General features: G+C 37.4%; 1 protein-coding gene across 1 annotated transcript; it reads left to right on the top strand.

Moving 5' to 3' along the window:
• The first annotated feature begins 1,128 nt into the window (after positions 1-1,128).
• tmlhe.S (trimethyllysine hydroxylase, epsilon S homeolog) lies at positions 1,129-17,931 on the top strand. Its single transcript, NM_001090227.1, is given in 10 exon segments — positions 1,129-1,195; positions 2,873-3,059; positions 4,581-4,757; positions 6,171-6,450; positions 7,640-7,759; positions 11,129-11,365; positions 12,522-12,660; positions 15,984-16,671; positions 16,708-17,458; positions 17,493-17,931. Coding segments are annotated over 7 exon segments (1,266 nt in total). The 5' UTR covers positions 1,129-1,195; positions 2,873-2,878; the 3' UTR covers positions 16,116-16,671; positions 16,708-17,458; positions 17,493-17,931.
• Positions 17,932-20,778: the final 2,847 nt, after the last annotated feature.

Here is a 20,778-nt window from a genome sequence, read left to right as displayed (position 1 = left end):
CAGTCTTCCCTAGAAACCAGAAAGTGGTTTGAAGGACAGACTGGGTTATGAATAAGAGAGGCCTGAAAAGAAATGTCCGTAATCAAAGGTAACTAGCCATAATATTGCAGCCTCACAGAGCAAAAGCTTATTGGCTGTCAGGGTTAGTGACATCTGTCTGAAAGCTGGAAAGCAGAATACAGCAGATACAGCAAAACAATGCAGAAACTAATAAAAAAATAACATTTTAAAAACCAGTTGAAAAGAAAGGACATTCTATAACATCCTAAAAGTTAACTTCAAAATGATGTACCACTTTTAAGTAGTTCACTAGAATTTCTTATTTCTCATTTGCTCTCTAATGAATTTATTTTTTAATAACTATTTTACTTTAGAAATGACTAGGCTGCAACTCTTTTGTTACATTTTGCAACAGTAGTTGAAAATGATGTAGCAAATTTTAGCACTATAAAGAGTTGTTGCCCTCCCCCCCTCTTACTGAGCTGCTCCTGGTGCTTTTTTTGTTTTTTTTTAATTGAACTGAAAAAAAGTGTTTGGAAGTTGAACTACCCATACTTTATTCATATTCTAACAGATGAAAGTAGAGGCAAGTTCAGAAATATCTGCAGAAAGGGTTTATTAACTTTAACATTTTATATATATTTATATCTATATATCTATATCTATATATATCTATATATATATATATATATATATATATATATATATATATATATATATATATATATGGAGCTCCAAGGCAAGCTACAATAACACATTTTTAAAGATGAAAACTGATGGTGAAAACTGGTTATGACTGCTCACTCTATTTAATGCAAACCAACTATTACCAGGCCTTAAACTCAATTGAGGTCCATAATACAGTATTTCCACCAATAATTCACCTGAGCATTTTTATCATGTGTAAGTCCAGTCTTTATACTTGAACATTTGGTAATCTTTGACAGAAATATTCGCCTAGTCAAGTGAATTTCTTCTGCTATTTTTTGTCCTGTTGCTGTTATGCAAATCAGGTTCAAATAATAATTTCTAACTTTATATGGAAAGCTTTACTATTATACTGTTTACTCATCAATCCACATTTATGCCTTTAGCAACCTTTGATACCTCAAGTGACAAGGAGTTAAAGTATCCAGTACAGGCTTGCTTGCTAGAGACAGAGCAAGTTGGACGATAAAAACAGAACAAGACAAAGGTTTGTGAGATCAGTTGTATTGGGTAGAACCATCTTAACTTGAAGCAGACATTATATTTTTTGTAGTTATAGGACATATAGCTTTTGCCATTGCCCTTAGGCCTACCCAATTGAAAATGACTAAATTTTATGTGAACTGCTATTTTCTGTTGGTTAACCCTAAGGGCAATGGCAGACATCGCTACCTAGGAGCCACATTCTTAGTAGTCTGAAAAATGTCACAGCCACTTACAGACTGTAAATCACATGTATGAGCAGGTTTTTGGCCTTCTGCAGGAGCTTATTAAGCAATAATGATGTCTGAATTGGTATTGTCCTTGGGAATGTGCAATGAAAGTTGACTGAATGATTTCTGAATGACTTTTTAGTGGGGTTCAGTAGATGCTGGCAATCTTAGCGTGAGCCAGATAGGCACAGCATTATACCCTGCTATGCCTGTAAACCACATTGTTGGCCCTCGCAGACTAGCAGGTCATTTACTAAGGGGCAAATTTAAGTGTGAAATTTGAGCTCACCACATTACAATGGGATTTTTAGAAGCGTATTTATAAAATGGTGATCTTTAAAGTTGCGCAGATATGAGAAGATTTAAGCTGCTGATTTGAGTCTGTTAGACTGAGTTGGCTACTTAACTGGCCCGTATGTAGCCCTATGACTGGGCTACCATCCCAACCAATATCTGAGCAAAAATCAGCCAGATGTCATTGGCTCATTTTTGCGGTCCTTGTCCCAACAGCCCATTCCGCACCTTTGGTGAGCATATCAGGGATGACATCTGCTTATTTGGTAACCTTGCCAATCGACAGCATATTATAATGTATGGCCACCTTAACTTTCACTCAAAAGCTGCGGTTCTGTTTACCACACTTTGATCAATCTGTTCCTAACTGGAACTCCAGGTTCTTTAGATTTGAAATGGAATAATATTTGGCAAAAAGTGGTTCCTGGAAATGTCAGACCAATGGTTTTATTCAAGTTAAGGAGCTGTAAATATAACAGTTTTCCTGGCTAATATTATACAATAATAACACTTCTGCCCTTTATTGGTGTCTTTATCCTATTGGAATAGAATTGGAACACTGTGAAATTGCTGCTTAAATAATAAAGAATTTAACTAAATGTCGCACAGGACCGGAATTGAAATGTAAGCAGTCAGTTTTTCTGTAGTGAGGAGGAAACCCATGCATATCTATTATTTCAGAAAATTGTATAAACATGAAGACCTTATCTGTCTTATATCTACTGCCAAAAACGCATATTATCCTATGAATGCCTACAAGGACAGCTTCACTGCAAGCGGGCGGGGGCATAATCTTATCTCTGTTTACCAACTGTTTATAAGAAGTTATGTGTTTGCTCCTTCTAATGAGGACAGAAAGCTCCTGGCTACGTACTTAATGCTTGTATTTTGTGAGCTATTTACAAATACTTTTTTTATTTAATTCATTTTTAATGAAATAATTTGTAATTCATATGTTGCTTCTTTCTCTGATATATACCTTTTTGCCTCTTTTTTAACATTTCTTCTATGCATTTTTTTCTTGCTTTTTTCTCCAACCCTTTTTTTAATTTTGTTGGACCCATCCTATATATTTGTACTAACCCTTTGTCTCTCTACAGCATCTTAATGCAGAATTCTGTTCATTTGGACCACATATCTGATTATTGTCTCTCTAGGGCACAATGTGGTGTCGCAGGCTGGCAGGTTTTTATCCAGTTGCAAAAGCACTGCAAACACATGTGGTCAGAAAACAGGTTTTAAGGTCATCCATCTTCCATAAGAATGTTACATCTGTACCTCGCTGGTTCAGTACAGCAACAGAGGTTAATGTCTGCTCTTGGGTTCTTCACAAGGATCACCTTGGTGAGTTGAACATTACATCTTCATTAATAATTTACTGTTTCATTTGAAATGTTTGTAAAAAGGAGCTCACATTTTATTTACCATGGTCAGGTTACTCTATACATCTTAATGATTACCTTAACTAAGCTATATGTCATTGTGACAAAGCCGGGGGTAGTTCCGGCCACCAGGTGTATTAAGTGGGCAAAAAGTAAAAAGGGGGCTGTAAAAAATACAGATACTTCAAAGCTAATCCACAGAGGCCTACTTCAGCTTGACCTCTGCCAAAGACACAACTAAAAACCATCCTGAATGCACCCAGGTCACCTGGTCCCATGGATAGTGCTTCACTGGATCTCCCTGAGTTGCACAAAAACTTAGAAAGCTCCATGGCGCTTGGCAGCATGTGACCAGCTGGTGATCAAGATGCCCACTCACTTACACCCTGAATCGTATCTGGTTGGGCCCATTGATTGCCTATAAAACGTTAGGCCTCAGAGGTACCAGACAGCCTAGGGCCCCACTACAAATTAACTGTGTAAGCATAGTTACTATAAAAAACCACCAAAGGATAAAATTGTAGGTAGTTTTCATCAACTAAGCCAAGAAGTTCACAGTATTTACAAATAGAAACATATATACAGCACAGTAAAGAAAATGTGAGAAATATTCAAAAAATACCCCTTACATCCCTATTGTAAGAAACAGCTAATAGCCTACAAGGAAGTAGAGATTTAGTTTAATCCTGGTTTTGGAAACCCACGGAGACCTTGCACAACCTGTTGACTGGGTTGCGTTCTCTGCAAAGATTAACCTGGGCGAGGCTACTCCCAAAAGCAGCCCCAGGGATGATTGACAAATTCCTGAGGCACTCGGATAGGGCTACACTAGGACAGTTTGCCCCATCAGCCAATTACCTTCGCTGCCGAAGTTGTCAAAGAAATTGTCATACTCATTATTTATTTAAAATAAAAGTTAACAGCATTATGAAAACCAAGGAGCTATCAATAAAGTTCAGTATAAAGTTCTTGCATGATAAAAATAAATAGAAAATCCCAGACTTTAAACATCTCACAGAGCACTATTAAAGGACAAGGAAAGTTAAATTAAAGAAGTAGCTAGAAACGTTGTATATTATGTTTTGTGCTTCTGTACCAGCCCCAGGCAAGCAAAGCCCTTTAGCAGGGAATTCTGTGTCTCCAACGATGCCCCAGTAGCTCCCCATCTTCTTTTTTGCTGATTCACTGCACATGCTCTGTGCTGCTGTCACTTACTGAGCTTAGGGACCCACTCACAATATACAGTACACATAGAATATAAATGTCACAATATAAGGCTGATTAGTAATTAATACAGATAATTACTACATGGCAGCACAGATACCGAATTGTGTTTAAAATGGGTTTTCCATATTGTTGTAATAAAAAAATATATAACTTTTTTGTCAGTTGAATCACTAAAGAGTGCGATTCAAGAACACTTTATACTTTCACCATTTCCTTAGCTGACATAGTGTTGACTTTGCTATTCCTGTTTTTCCAGAGGTATTTTATTCTGGAACTTGTATGCGCTTTAATTATGTGTGGTTGCGTGATCACTGCCGGTCAGCTTCCTGTTTCAATGCCAAAACCAACCAACGTAGCCTGGACACGGCCAGCGTGGATCTTGATATCCAACCTGCTCAGGTGCGGACGGATGAGACCACTCTATACCTCACTTGTAAGTTGCCAAAATATTATATTTAAAGAACCAGTATACTAACCAAAAATGTCTTCATTCTTGCTATTCTAGTCTACTACTGAGGATTGTGTTACATGGCTGACATGATTATAGAGACAATGGGGCAAATTCACTAAAGGGCGAATTTTTGGGCACTGACCACTTGCCACACTCCGCGCCACTTCGCCAGGTGCAAATTTGTTACTACTACTCTAATTCACAAAAATGCGAAGTTGCATCTAAGCAGCCAAACTTCAGCTGGGTGAGCATTTCATATGAAATTTTCGCTAGCATTCATTTCTGGCTAGTGAAATTTCGCTAGCACTCTTGCACTTAGGTTAATTTGATTAGGACGGTTACCGAAAAGTGGACATCTTTATAAGTGATGTTGGTGCAAATGCTTGAAGTGGCCACTTTTTTAAACACATGTCCAATGAGCCATAATAAAGACAGAAGAGATCCTAGACATGAGCCCAGCCTTAAACTAATGTGGCATGCCCCTCAAATTAGTTTGAATTTTTTTTTACACATAGATCTTTAATAGTTAGGACTTTTGAAGGCAATCCTGCTTTAAAAAAACAAAAGTTCCCAGCGTTTGTTTTACATCTTTAATTAATTTCCGGCATGCAGGATATGATGTCACTGACATAAGATTGAGGAAGTTGTAGCTTCGTTTTATCAGTTCGCCTGATCTGAGGTGGCGAAGTAAACTCGGGCATAAGAGGTAACGTTCAGTAAAATTCCCATCTTAGTGAATTTGCGGAGTAACGTCCATTCGCCAGAATGAAAATTTGCCTGGCGATAGGGTACGAACGAACACTAGTGACGGTCTCTTTCGCTAGCGAATTGTCCTCTATGTTAGAGGATTGGCAATGTCCCTGTGGATGAGATTTCTGGCGAATTGTTGCTAGCGACGGCCACTTTGCCCTTTAGTGAATCTGCCCCTAGGAGAGAGAGCTAAGAGAAGTGTCAGTAAAAATTAAAAAAAGGATAGAGAACTGGACAAAGAAAAAATAAAATAGTGTAAAGAATTTAAGAATGCAGTTTGTGTCTCCCTTTTTCTGGGTTTATCGCTTTGTATGACGCAGGATCAGCATTTGTTTAGCTATGTATAGCATAATGTCTGTGTGTTTATAAAAAAATACGTTCATAAATGACAGAAGTCACAGAGGGGACAGAGCTTTTCTCTTTAAAATATGCTGGTGGAGAAATATCACATTGGTATAATACATTTTATTATTATAGGTAGTGATCGATGAGCAGAACCAAACTAGATATGCAAACTAAAGCATAAGCATAAAATGTTTTCTTCAGTTGAATTCAATCCCCGAGATGAGCAGTTGTATTAGCAAACACCATCCAGTAAAATATTTATTAAAATTCTACACAAGGTAACATGTTTATAATTTACAGGGCCAGATGGTCACATTACCAGATATGGACTAGAATGGTTGGTGCAAAATAGCTACGAAGGTCAGCAGCAACAGCTAGTCCAGCCTCGGATACTGTGGAATGAAAGGATCTACAAGGAGGCAAATGTCCCCTCTGTTAGTTATTTAGAATTTCTGGAAACAAATGAGGGGCTGAGAAATTTCCTGCACAATTTCTTGCTGTATGGCATAGCTTTTGTTGATGATGTTCCAGCAACCCGGGAGGATACAGAAAGAATAGCAGAGAGAATTTGCCATATCAGGTAAATTAATACGGGCCTACTGAAAATGCATATCACGACATATGGACAGCAAACATCATGCTTGTATGGAGAGGTCTAATTACCCATAGTAATCAGATTAACTGCAAACACCATTCCTTTTATTACATTATCCCCCTAAAAGCATGACAAGTATGGTTTTATAAGCAGAGAGCATACTAATCTCCCCCCGAACTGCCTTCCCGCCGGCTAGAATGAAAATCGCCGGCGGGATGGCACTCGGAACACATTGTTTTCCGAAGTTGCGTCACGAGGAAACTTCGGGTGACTTCAGAAAGCCAAAGCGATCCCAGTGCCATCCCGCAAGTGATTTAGATTCCAGCAGGCTGGAAGGTTTTTCAAGGAGATTAGTCGCCCCAAGATGAAGCGATTTGTCGCTTGGTGACTAATCTCACGAAATAGCAGCATGTGTCTCTGCCCTTAATGTTACATTAAGATAATGGTACACAGGGCATATTGTTGTCCATGAAGAAATTGCACTCCCTTTGGGTGACAAAGCCCCTGAAAATACCTTTTAATAAGTGATTTTAACCAATGGCAACTACTGCAAATAAAATCATGAGTTGTTAAGTTGATATGCCCAAGTACCAAACAGTATTATTACAGTGAAAAATAGAAGTTTTAAATATGAACTACAGTTTAGGAGTGTTGCAAACCGTATAAGTTCCTTTTTAAATTTCTTCAAAAGAATATTGATACAGATTATATTGGTATTGATACAGATATACTCTATATATGTAATAATATCATTTTGTAGTAAGAAATTTTATGACACTGGCATAATTGACAAGATATGAAAAATGTGTATCCAGACATGAGATGTTCATATTTCACTGCAAGTTTATGATTAATAAACATAGAGAGCCACAAATGTATTTATTGGCAACACATTCACTTGTAACAATAGACATATCTACCCCATGCTTCATTCATGAATTGAAATGTTATGGTTCAGTCAGCTCCTTGTGCTGATTATAATGGGGTATCTATAATTTATGGGGGGTTTTCCTTAAAAGACACAAAGCATTAATTCAGACTTTCTGAAAAAACAAAAACCCATATTTTTATGTAGTAGCATAGGTTTGTTCCTTCCAAAATGTTAATTGTGATGTGTAATCTATATTCTGGTGTGTGGTATAAAAAGCATTCATATTTCAATGGAAATTTGCAGGGAAACTATCTATGGTAAGATGTGGGATGTTACTTCTGACTTCTCACGTGAAGACACCGCTTACACCAAATTAGCCCTGGATTGTCACACAGATACCACATACTTCCAAGAACCTTGTGGGTAAGTATTCATTAATATTTCATCTTTGTCTTTGTTCATATTCATAATAAAAGTTCTGATTTAGAAGACACAGAGGTCAATTTACTATAATAGGAGCTAAATTGCACCAGTGTAGTTATCCAATCAGAAATTAGTTTTGATTTATTTATGGTTAGTATAAGTAAATACTGTATACTGTGTAATTTAGCAGCTATGTTAGCCAGTTTGCCCAGTGTTGCTTGTACATTAATGGATATTTTGTCTGTTTTGTAGAGCTATAAAGATTTAATTTGTGTTTAGTTTGGTCAGCAAAAGCTGGTTTGGGACTGTGAAAATTTCTGTGGACAAAAATGGATTCCCAGTATTTGGTCCAACATTACACTTGAAAAAGGCATTTGGGTTTGTGTGTGTGTGTAATGCACTTTCTCTGTTTTATTGCAAATCATACTATGAGTTTGTGCCAGCATGGTTTTATGCGTAATAGATCTTGCCAGACTAAATTAATTTTTTTTTATGAGAAGTTGAGCAGGGACCTCGATTCTGGAATGGCAGTGGATGTGATTTATTTAGATTTTGCTAAAGCATAAAATACAGTGCCACACAAAAGGTTACTGGTTAAATTAAGAAAGGGAACATAGTATTTGTACCTGGATTGAGAACTGCCTAAAAGATAGACTTTAAATGGGGGAATGTAATTAAAGTCGCAAAGAGAAAAACAATTGGCACCGATAAGAATACAAATCCACATCTCACAATGTAATATTGTTCCTTAAACTGTTATTGCATTTGCGAATTTTAATTGTGCATTGTGAATTTTAGTTGACGACTCTTAAGAAGTGCTTGAAGGTGTTGTAATCTTTTGGAGCAAACATAACGACTTTTTCAGTAAGAAGTTTTATTACATTTACTGCGCATTGGCGCAAGCTATACAATTCGCAAACGGTCTTTCACTGTTGGAAGTGGTCGCTAAACAGTTTCTGGGTTCGCAAAAGCTTAAATTCGTGCAAATCAAAATTTGTTTGCGCAAAGGCATAACTTATCGCATTGCAAATAGTTTTTCCGTTACCAACTTTTATTACATTTGCATGAGTGGTGGTAAATGGAACATTTTCTAATTGGACCAGTGTTGTTAGTGGAGTACCACAGGGCTCTGTACTAGGTCCCTTGCTTTACAACTTGTTTATTAATGACCTGGAGGTGGGCATTGAAAGTACTGTTTCTATTTTTGCAGATGATACTAAAATGTACAGAACTATAGGTTCCATGCAGGATGCTGCCACTTTGCACAGTGATTTGTCTAAACTTGAAAACTGGGCAGCAAACTGGAAAATGAGGTTCAATGTTGATAAATGCAAGGTTATGCACTTTGGCAAAAATAATATAAATGCAAGTTATACACTAAATGGCAGTGTGTTGGGAGTTTCCTTAAATGAAAAGGATCTAGGGGTCTTTGTAGATAACACGTTGTCTAATTCTGGGCAGTGTCATTCTGTGGCTACTAAAGCAAATAAAGTTCTGTCTTGCATAAAAAAAGTCTTTAACTCAAGGGATGAAAACATAATTATGCCTCTTTATAGGTCCCTGGTGAGGCCTCATCTGGAGTATGCAGTGCAGTTTTGGACTCCAGTCCTAAACTCTATAGTTAGTATAGATATGGGTATATAGAATTTATGTGAAGGTATGGAGGGATGTGTGTATGGATGCTGGGTTTTTATTTCGAGGGGTTGAACTTGATGGACTTTGTCTTTTTTCAATTTAATTATGTAACTATGTGTAATATGCTTTGTTTGTGTGTGTGTTTGTGTGTGTGTAATTTTATTTTAATAACTCACATATTTCTGTCTTTACCTTCAGGAGTGTGCAGTGTGAAGCATTGCTGCACCTTCAAACATCCTGGAGCATATTTATTTATTGTAAAATAAATAAACACCATACATCACCACCTTAAAAAATGCTACACTATTTAAAATCACTTGCATTTATAAAGCTGTAATTGTTTTGCCTAATAAAACATAATTCTAAGCAACTTTGCAATATACATTCATTACAAATTTTCTATGGTTTAAGTTATTTGTATATGTATTGCTGTTAAAAGCAGTGCTTGTCCCTCACTATTCTCTGCCCTGGTGGCTCAGACTGTTGAAGCAATGTAAGACTTCTAATTATCAGACCTGTGTTTGCTGGGAACTCAGACTTTGGTAATATTGTTTAAAAAGTAACAACCAGGAATTAAGCAAATGCCGCTTTCAATAGCAATTGTTTTTACAAGTAACTTTAAAAGCACTGAATTTGCACTGAATTTGCTTTTTTATTAATTTATTTTTTTTAATTATTTTTGATAAAGCAAATGTTTATTTTAGAGTTTTCTTGTCCTTTAATGAGAAGCTGAGTATAAAATTCTGGTGTAAAAAGCTGTTGAAAATTGCCTTGTGCATTACAGGAATTTCTTGAACGTGTCCTATTGATTTTAATCTGTAGTAAATTAAAATTATGGTGTTTACTTCCAGAAAACATTAAAATAAACACCTTAATATATTTTATAAATGACTTGCCTTAATAAAAACACCACTTGTTTTACACAATCAATTCTCCCTGGTCCCATTGACTTTAAAGGAAATATAAACTCCCCAAGCAAATTAATATAACATTTTTTCAGAGCACATTTCTGAGCACTTTTCCGTTGAATTTTTTTCCCCTAGTTTTTAAGATATTCATTTTTAAACTGCTAATAAGCGAGATGTTATCGAGACATACAGCCCCATAAATTCATTACTGTTCACTTGTAAATTGCAATATATTCTGCGCTCTGATTTTAGAAAATGTGATGGACAGCTTAAAATCATGAGCAAAAAGTAATACACAGCTTTATGAATATTGCTTATTTTACACCATTTATAAACCGATTGTTGGTGTAAAACATTTTACCCAGATTTATAAATATCCCCCGGGTATGCATAGTCTTATAATAATATATCCTAATAAAAAGCAGAAGTTTTGAAATTGCAAGTGTTGATTTTTTATTTTCTACAGGAAACATGTTTGTCTTTGTTAGCACTACCCCTTTATTTAGCCTTAAAATGAACTCCTGAGAGCCTAGCTAGTCATAGATGCCTGGAAATGAAGTGCGCAGTTAGAAGAATAGCAATTTAGAGGTGCAAAGTGCATGCTAAAGACAATAAATATCTGGCAAGATAGATAATATCACAGCTTCTATTAATATTCTTGATTGTAACTGTTGAGACCTGGGCACATAATAAACCCTCAACAGGTCCAGTTTTAAAGCCATAGTTCATTCTTTTATATGACCATAACATATTTTTATTTTTATATACAGTAGCTTCTTTGAAAACATTTCTTTGGCTACCTTACATGTTTGCTTCTGTTCCATAGTATCATACTATTCCACTGTGTGCGGCATGAGGGGACTGGGGGTCGCACTCTGTTAGTGGATGGCTTCAATGCAGCTGATCAAGTCCGTCACCAACATCCAAATGATTTCGAACTCCTCAGCAATGTACCTCTGAAACATGAATATATCGAGAACATAGCAGGAAATAATAATCACATGGTGGGGATTGGTCCTGTGTTAAATGTTTACCCATGGAATAAAGAGCTTTATATGATTAGGTACGTGCCAGTCCTAGAATAAGAGCTGCTGTAGCGTGGCGAATAAAGGCAACTGAATTAACTGGGGGTTACCAATATGTTAGGTACCCTTTAGTTAATTCAATTAGTAAGTTTATTACAAAGAAAAATTGTCACTAGGGAGCACCCGATAATGGACTCAATGTGTGATGCACATGTAAAGCTGCTCCAGATAGCTTCAAAACCAAATATTCTTGTGTGTAGCATAGAGCACCACATAGAGTCAAGTATAAAAAATCCAATACTTTATTTATCCATTAAAATCAGTACAAAAATTTTCCTATAATATAAAGAACCATTACGCTTAACGTGTTTCATAGCCCAACGGGCCACTTTCTCAAACGCTTTCTCTAGGCCAGGGCAGAGTTTAAAGTAGCACCACATTTTCACATTGCCTGTAATTCTCAGGTATCTGCAACATTCAGGGGCAGATTTATCAAAATGTGAGAAAAACTCACCCATGTTCGATTCATCCCTATGGGATTTTTAGAATCATATTGATCAATGGAGTTCACCATTCAATAATTATGCTTTTAAAAATCCCATAGGAATGAATAGGAAGCGAGTCAGTTTTATTGTGGTGAGTTCTAAATTCACACTTTGATAAATCTGCCCCTAAGCCTTCAGCATATGCAGTGTACAAAATGCTTCTCAATTTAGTATTGTCATTATGTAAGAGGAAGACATTGAGAAGGTAAAGTAAGAACAGGTACAAGATTTCTCCCAGTCTGATAAACCATTTTGACCACGACCAATTACAGTAGCAGTTATGTACCTGTTATCAAGTAGCAACATTAGCTTGCCAATATTGGATTACTACACGTAGAACAAAAATTGGACCTATTGTTACTCTGCTCCATTTGTGGTTATTCTTCTGTTGTACTGCTCTAAAAATGGACTAATGCAATGTTTCCAAAAATGGATCATTAAGAAATCAAAGTGTGTTTATATAGCTTATATAAGATTAATCAGGTTGAACAACTTCATATAATAAATATATATTATTGTCACACACTTTACTATATTATTTGTATTCTAACCTTTACCTTAAGTGGCTCCTTTGATTGTGGAATCGCAGGAATGATGCTGTCTCGTTTCTAAAAGTCATCCTCATTCATGTTTTTGTTTCTGTTTTAAGGTACAACAATTACGATCGGTCTGTGATCAGCACCGTGCCTTATGATGCAGTACAGCAATGGTATAGTGCACATCGTAAGTTGACCAATGAACTGAGAAGGCCTGAGAATGAATTATGGGTAAAATTAAAACCAGGAAAGGTAAGTTGCATATAGTTTCACTTTGTGTATCCACTGCATTATCATTTTGTACTGTTCTTCCAATAACTAGGCTATTTCTCTGTTTGGGTAGCAGCATCCATTCTCCTGAATTATACAAAGAAGCTAAATTCAGAATATTCCAGTTACATACTTCTCAAGGCTAAAATGCTGCCATTCCAGTCATTATCCTGTTCTTGCTGTAGAGGTGGTTGAAGGAAAAATCCAGTATCTTTCCAACAATTAGGTTACACATATATTGCCTGGGGTGGGGGTCAACAAAACAACCAATTAGATGTTTGCTTCCTAAGAGCAGAGCAATAAACCTGTTTGCGGTGTACCTTGGGTTTCTTTAACCACATGTACAACCATTGTTTACTTTTAGTATCAGTCTTGATTGAACGCCAGGAAACCTAGATAGAGCATCAGTAGCCTGAGAAATGTAATTTGGTCAGCTACAGCAGGGAAAATATAGTATTGAATTGTATTGAACACATCAACACTTTTCTCAGTTAATATATTTCTAATGGGGCTATTGACACAAGTTACACCAGATGTCGGTAACAATCCAAGTAATCCACACATACAAATACATTCGTAATTAAATTATATGTGATAAAGAGGAATGACACATAGAATAAGTCACCCATGCTGATTAGAAGAAAGGAGGTTTCGTCTAAATATTCTGAAGGTTTTTTTTACAGTTGCTGTGAAGATATGGAATTCTCTCCCTGAATCATTGGTACAGGCTGATACATTAGATAGCTTTCAGAAGTGGTTGGATTGCTTTTTAATAAGTGAGGGAATACAGGGTTATGGGAGATAGCTCATAGTCCAAGTTGATCCAGGGACAATTGCCATCTTGGAGTCAGGAAGGAATTTTTTCTGGATCAACTAGTAATAGGCAGGTTCCAGCGCCGATCCGCGCCTTTATGCCGCCTGGGGCGGCCATCCGTTGCCGCCCGACCCCTCCTCACGGCACTAACATTTTCTGCGGAGGAGGGGGTCGGGCGCCGCATGACGCTAGTGCAGAGAGCGCTATTGCGCTCTCTGCACTAGAAGAGCCGAATTTCCGGGTTGAAAACCGGAAATTCGGCTCTTAGTTACCAGGAGCGGCATTTTTGCCGCCTCTGGCAACCATGGGGCGCTGCCGCCTGAGGCGAGTGGATTGGTGGAGCGTCCCTGGGCAGGTTATATATAGACTTAAAAGGTTGAACTTGATGGACGTGTGTGTCTTATCAACCTAACTTACTATGTTACTATTGCACACACTGAAATTTATTAAATACTTAGTAGAAAAGCCTTTCTTGGTGATTACCGAACTCACCACCCCTCGGCCGCTCCTCCTGGTATCCCTGGTGCTCAGTCCGCAGCATCCCCACTGCCACCATATGCTAAACGAACAGGAGGACGGCACTCCGGGTAAAAGCAGGTATTTATTGCAAGGTTCTGCAGAGATAAATGGCCTTAAGCGTTTCGGGAATACACTCCCTTAGTCATAGGCTTGATTACTGCACCCCCGAACTCAGCGAGATGATCGCAGGCGACTGGTTGGAAGCCAACTTTTCAGACTTGGTCTTCACTTACTGAATCAGACACCGCATGTGTGCATATGCACGCGTGAGTGCGCATGCGTGCACTCGGGCAATGTTTTTCATGGCAGGAGGAAGCTTCCAAATTTTGGATCTGGGCTGGCAGGGCCCACAAGAGCCAGGGGCCCACCGGGTCCCACCGGCCCAGTCCGACCCTGGTATAGAATATAATAAAATGGGGTAATCCCTTACAGCAATTGCAGACTATATACGGGACATATACTGGGCAAACACAAAGTTCTATTACGCTATTTATCATTTATGCCCCCTTTTTGTGATTACTGTTTATCCACTCCAATGATTCTTGGACCAGGGTCATGCACCTGGACCCTACGTCTACCACCGACTATGGGGCAAATTCACTATGCACCGAAGCGCCTAACGCTAGCGCCAATTCGCTAGCGTTGGCCATTTTTGTTACTTCGCAAATTCACTAACGGACGCTAGCGTAACTTTGCTAGTGTAACTTCGCACCCTTATGCCTGGCAAATTTGCGCAACGGACGTAACTACGCAAATTCACTAACGCGCGCATTGTTCTGAACGCTACCTTTTACACTGGACTTCCTTCGCCACCTCAGACCAGGCGAAGCGCAATAGAGTAGATAGGGATTTCTTCAAAAAATGTTAAAAATTTTTCAAAGTCCCAAAAAACGCTGGCGTTTTTTCTATATTATGGGTGATAGGCTGAAAAAGATCGAAAAAAATTTTGGGGCTCCCTTCCTTCCCCCCCTTCATTTCCTAACTCATGGCAACTTAACTATACAGTGGGCACATGTGTAGGGCAATTTTATTTGATGTTTTGAAGGTTTCCCAGGCATTTGTAGTGCTGCTACATATTCCTCCATTGAAATTTGAATTTGGCACCGTACGCAAATTAACCATTGCTAGCGTAACTTCGCTTCGCTTAGCGAATCAATGCTAGCGCAACTTCGCAACCTTTCGCTACCCCTGAGCGCAACTGGATTTTAGTGAATTTGCAAAGCGCTGGCGAAACTACGCCTGGCGAAGTGCATTGAAGTTACACCTGGCGCAACTACGAATCTTAGTGAATGTCCCACTATTTCTTTTCTATCTTTATTCTATCTATCTTTTATTATATCCATATTCATTGAAAGTACTGCCACAAATATCCTGGGGCTACTATATATTGTCTTTGTCGCTGCTGTCAGTATATCTATTTATTCTTAAATATCCTAATATCCTAGTATTGCTTTAAAGGGGTTCTTGAGTTGTTTTCAGATTCTTCACCAGAAATAAAGACTTTTTTCAATTCTTTCTATCTTTATTTTTTGCTCTTTTTCCAAAATTGAAGCTTAAAATTTAATGTTCCTGTCTCTAGTGTTTCCGTCTGGCAGGTCAATAATCCAGGCGCAGAATCGGAACTGTTACAATTTGATACATTGAGCTGCTACATTAGTTGATACAGTTGGACCTTTAGCAGCTATTGTATCAATTCTAACAGCTGCATTGAATTAAAGTAATTCATTGAATTAAACTGAGGGCCAAAGATAAGAAATGTATCAGCTAAATGTATCAATATAGAACAGTTAAGAAAGTCGGCGACTAGAAATGTGAAAAAGGCTTTATTTCTGGTGACCTATCCTTAAACCAACTGAACTGAAAAAAAGAGTTTAAAGGTGAACAACCCCTTTAAAGGCAACATTTAATTCTCCTGTGAAACTTAGCTATGCATTCATTTTAAACCTGATAATCTTTCCATGCTTTCCCACAGGTCTTGTTTGTTGATAATTGGAGGGTCTTGCATGGAAGAGAGTCCTTCACAGGATACAGGCAGCTTTCTGGCTGCTTTCTCTCCCGAGATGATGTCCTGAACACTTCCCGCTTACTTGGACTAAAGGCTTGAAGGCATCACGACTCTAAAACTTACATTCAGGCCAAAATAAGCACACACAGGAATTGGTCATAGGATTTTACATTGATAATCAATAAGGAAACCTGATACTTAAAGCCTGCAATACTTTCATCAGGAATACAGCATATTGCAGTGTATCCAATGAATTATTCACCTTATAATATTTTTAAATTGGCACAGCGTTTTAAGCTGCTCGATTTTAATATATAGAACTGCTGCGAAAAAAAAAATATTTTAGCTTTTTAAAAACAATATTGCAGATATTGACCAAATCTGAATTGCAATTTATTTTGTTGCTTTGTGCAGTCACCCCGTAGAGGGGTGTAAAGTGAGGGCTAGGTGAACTTGCTCTTTTTCTGTATAGGTAAGCCACATAGACTGTCAGCTATCAGTATAATTTATCTCATAGGAAACAATGTTATGTACTTTTAGGCATCTGGAAATAGATTGTTTAGCCTTGCAGTTAAGGACAATAGTGCGGATCTTTTTTCTTTAATAGTGCGGCTCTTTTTTACTTTATATATACACAGTATATATATATATATATATATATATATATATATATATATATATATATATATATATATATATATATATATATATTAACATGGAAGAGAACACCCTAAATTTGTAGCAACTTGCCTGGGTGCTTGTAAATAAGGTAAATAAAGTGACTTAGTACCGCACTGAACTGGAATACTTGTGAACAAATCAAAATTTATTGAAAAAAATCAGACGTTTCAAACACCAACTGTACTCCAGTTGGTGTTCGAAACGTCGGCTTTTTTTCAATAAATCTTGATTTGTTCACAAGTATTCCCATTGAGTGCGGTACTAAGTCACTTTATATATATATATATATATATATAAACAAGGTAAAGTTGTGCTCACCACTAATTTTTAAAACCATTAGGTGGTGGTGCAATGAGGCTGTGACCACAAAATACATATAGACAAATACAAGATTCCTCTGCACTCAACCCATTATCAATATATTTAAGACACTGAGACATTTTGTGCATACTGCTACTGAAAAATGCCTTACCCTTTAAACAAAACAGGGATTGTTTGTCCATATATTTCAATATATTTAAGCTGGCCAACTACGTCAAAGTCATCCCATATCTGGCCAGTCTTATGCTTAATTTTCATCTGATTCATTAAGAATTCTATTGCTTCATTATACATTTTACAAAGGGACAAAGTTTTACCTGCAACTTACTTACTGCAACTTTTACCTCCCAAACTTGGCTGCCCTTTTATTAGACACCAGTGGAATCACCTGACTATAGCTGGGAAGGGTGGGAGCTACAACGTGGAGCTCGTATTTGTCTATATACATATATATATATATATATATATATATATATATATATATATATATATATATATATATATATATATACACATACATATAGGATTATTGAGAAGACGAACTCCATTTTGTGAAAAATTCAAATGTCTTTTATTGTGTAAATAAATCCGACGTTTCGGCCCCCATTGGGGCCTTTTTCAAGGATAATGGTGTACAAACAGAATGTGCTTTATATACCCACTCCCCCAGTTCAAACTTGGCACCAAAGATGACGTCATACATTCCTAAAATTCAATCACCTACAACATAAATGCTTTTTACATCACAAAAACAATTATTCTCTCTCACCACTAGGTGTCACTGGTTGTACTGCGTATGAGTCCATTGAACCAGCCATAGAATCTGTGAAAATGCATACAAGTTACATATTTAGTGCCAAAAAATCAGTTACATAATGTTTAAATGTTATTAAACAAAATTTGTTAAAAACAACAGATTGCAACCTTGTATCTTTTTGTTATCTTATCTATAGTTTTGGCTTCACTTATACAGAAGTGTATCACTTACAGGAAACAGCTGAGTACAAGCTGCCCATTCAAACCTTTCGGAGCCACTCTAACTCATGTATCCAGAATGCCTCCCTTTTTAACAGAGCCTTATCGTAGTTCAAACCCCACAATCTCATGGGGATATGGTCAATGGGCATGGATCTGAATGATGCCGGGCTGTGCTTGGCTTCTGCCCAGTGTTTCGCCACCAACTGCTGGGAAATATCCTGCTTTTTTTCATTCTCTTTTTCCTTTGCTTTTTCAGCCTTATCAGGGTCAAGTGCTGCCCTGATGCTTGCCCTATGCATTCCTATTCACTCTTTTAATTTCCTATTGGTTTTCCGCAATATATTAAACCGCATGGGTATTTTATAATATAAACCACCATTGTCGTATTGCACGACATCCTATGTTTGATGGTATATTTTTTTTCCTGTTTGTGGGCTGTGAAAGCTGTCACCTAAGATAAGGCAGATTGGATATTGGATATTGGTATTGATATTGGACAGATTTTCGTCACTGGAAACAATTGACCAGTGTTTCTGTATACATTGATTTATGTGATCTGATTGGATCCCATATTGACTTAATATATATATGTCAGTACCGACAGCTTTATCCCTTTTACTCTGGTCTTTCCCATTGCTTATTGCTGTATCACGGTCCAGACTTAGTGCCCAATACTTGGTATCCTTAATCAATCTCTGGGGATACCCTCTTTCCAAAAATTTAGCAGCCATTATTTCCAAATCCTGGGCCCTTTTGCTAGCCTCACTGTCAATCTGCACCACCCTTAGCATTTGCGATTTGGGCAAAGAATTCAGCAAATGCCTTGGGTGGTTACTGTGATAGTGTACTGTGGTATTTCTATCCGTGGGCTTCGTGTATATACATGTGTGCAGTTTGTTTCCCACTTTATACATTTTAACATCCAAAAATTCAATGCTTTCACAGCTATGTTTCAAGGTAAATTTCACTGGACTTTCTAAAGCATTCAAGTGTTCTACAAAACTCTCCAACTCAACCGCTGTCCCAGACCATACAAAAAAGATATCATCTATAAAGCATCTGAAGAAGGCCCCATTCTTTTTAAACATTGGATGTCCAAAGATGTTAACACTTTCATAGGCATATATATATGTGTGTTTGCATACACCAGGGGGACCTTTGAACCCATGGCGGTCCCTGTGCTCTGTATGTAAAATTGATTCTCAAACTTAAAGTAATTCCTATGTAGAATTCCTTGTGATCATATTCTGCACAGCATCTAAACCTGCCACGTGCGGAATGCAGGTGTACAGACTCTGCACGTCCATAGTAACCAGAATTAAGTCACTTATTGGGCAATCAATACTTCCAATCACTTTGTTGTGTCCTTGAGGTAGATTCCAATGTTCTGTACACATGGTTGTAATAAAGAATCAAGAAACAAAGATACCGGCACACAAGGCTTGCTTGCAGGGAAACCCTTGCTTTAATTCAAAGTGCGGAAGTGCAACGTTTCGTTTCGGGGACACGCCCCTTTCTCAAGCATCTCAAGAAAGGGGCGTGTCCCCGAAACGTTGCACTTCCGCACTTTAAATTGCAAGTGGATCAACTTTATCACTGATACAAAAGTTTTTTCTTTTACCGCCATTGCTACACAGCAGCTTGTTTATATGAACTATAGTATTGTTTCTGAAGCAAACAGATCAGTTTTACCTGTGCAGGGCAACAGTACATGATATATTCATTACTTTATAACATTTTTTTTGGTGTTAATGTTCCTTTAAGATAAATGTTTGTCAAAGAGCAGTGGAAGTGATTCATAGGGTGGCCACTGGTTGAGGGAATAGAGTGTTAGTAGAAAATAAATGTGTGTGTGTGTGTGTATATTGTAATATACAATCAACAGCAGTACATGGCCTATACCTAGATTGACCTGATTAAATCACCAGCTGGACAATCTCTGGATGAACTGATAACAAGGCCCAAGCTGTATATAATTCATTATGTCCCGTAGTTTTGTAGTGTCATTTGTATTCACTATCCATGTGGATCTTCTGCACATTTTTGACTGCCTGTGTGTTTCTGTTGTACTGATCTGTATATAAAAATGTACCTCCATTCTTCACATAATTGTTTGACATTGGACATGTAAATATCTGAGCTTAAAATAAGAGATTTCTGGATTAATATTTTCTGTGTACTATAGATATATATATAAAGGTTGCAACCTTTCAAATAAATATCAAACTGAAAACTCGGGACAGGGAGACCACATCAGAATCAAGTAGGAGAATACTGAAGAAAATGAAAGAGCTGAACTTGGGTCCCTATAATTTGCATACTCTAGCCCATACCCATAAATGATAAATACGTAAGAAAAGACATCTCCCTTAGGCTTTATAGTTTTTGACTAATGAGTGACACCAATAGCATAATGCAGAGTATATAAACATATAAAAGTTTATTGTGGAGACATATCTAAGGATAATTGCCCCCCCTTTATCAGTGTCACTGTTATAAATGGTTTATGGTTGTTTGTACTGTACAATGCAGTCTATATGCTAAAAAAACAAAAAAAGGCATTTGACAATGATCCTTTACTAAACCAGGATAAAATACAAATTTAATATAAAAATAAATTTACTGTGGAGACTGCAGGGCTGTCAACACAAGCTTGGAAGTACCCCACCTTAATGCCTACACCTTAGCCGCACTTCCATCAGCCCGGATGTATTATGATAGTGGACAGCCTTACATTTGATGGCCACTATGCGCATTCATCGTTGAACTGAGTGGTTACCTG

Source organism: Xenopus laevis, chromosome 8S (assembly GCF_017654675.1).
Source record: "Xenopus laevis strain J_2021 chromosome 8S, Xenopus_laevis_v10.1, whole genome shotgun sequence".
Classification (NCBI taxonomy): Eukaryota; Metazoa; Chordata; class Amphibia; order Anura; family Pipidae; genus Xenopus; species Xenopus laevis.
The sequence above is the reverse complement of the archived record's forward strand: the minus strand, read 5'-3'. Positions and strand labels throughout refer to the sequence as shown.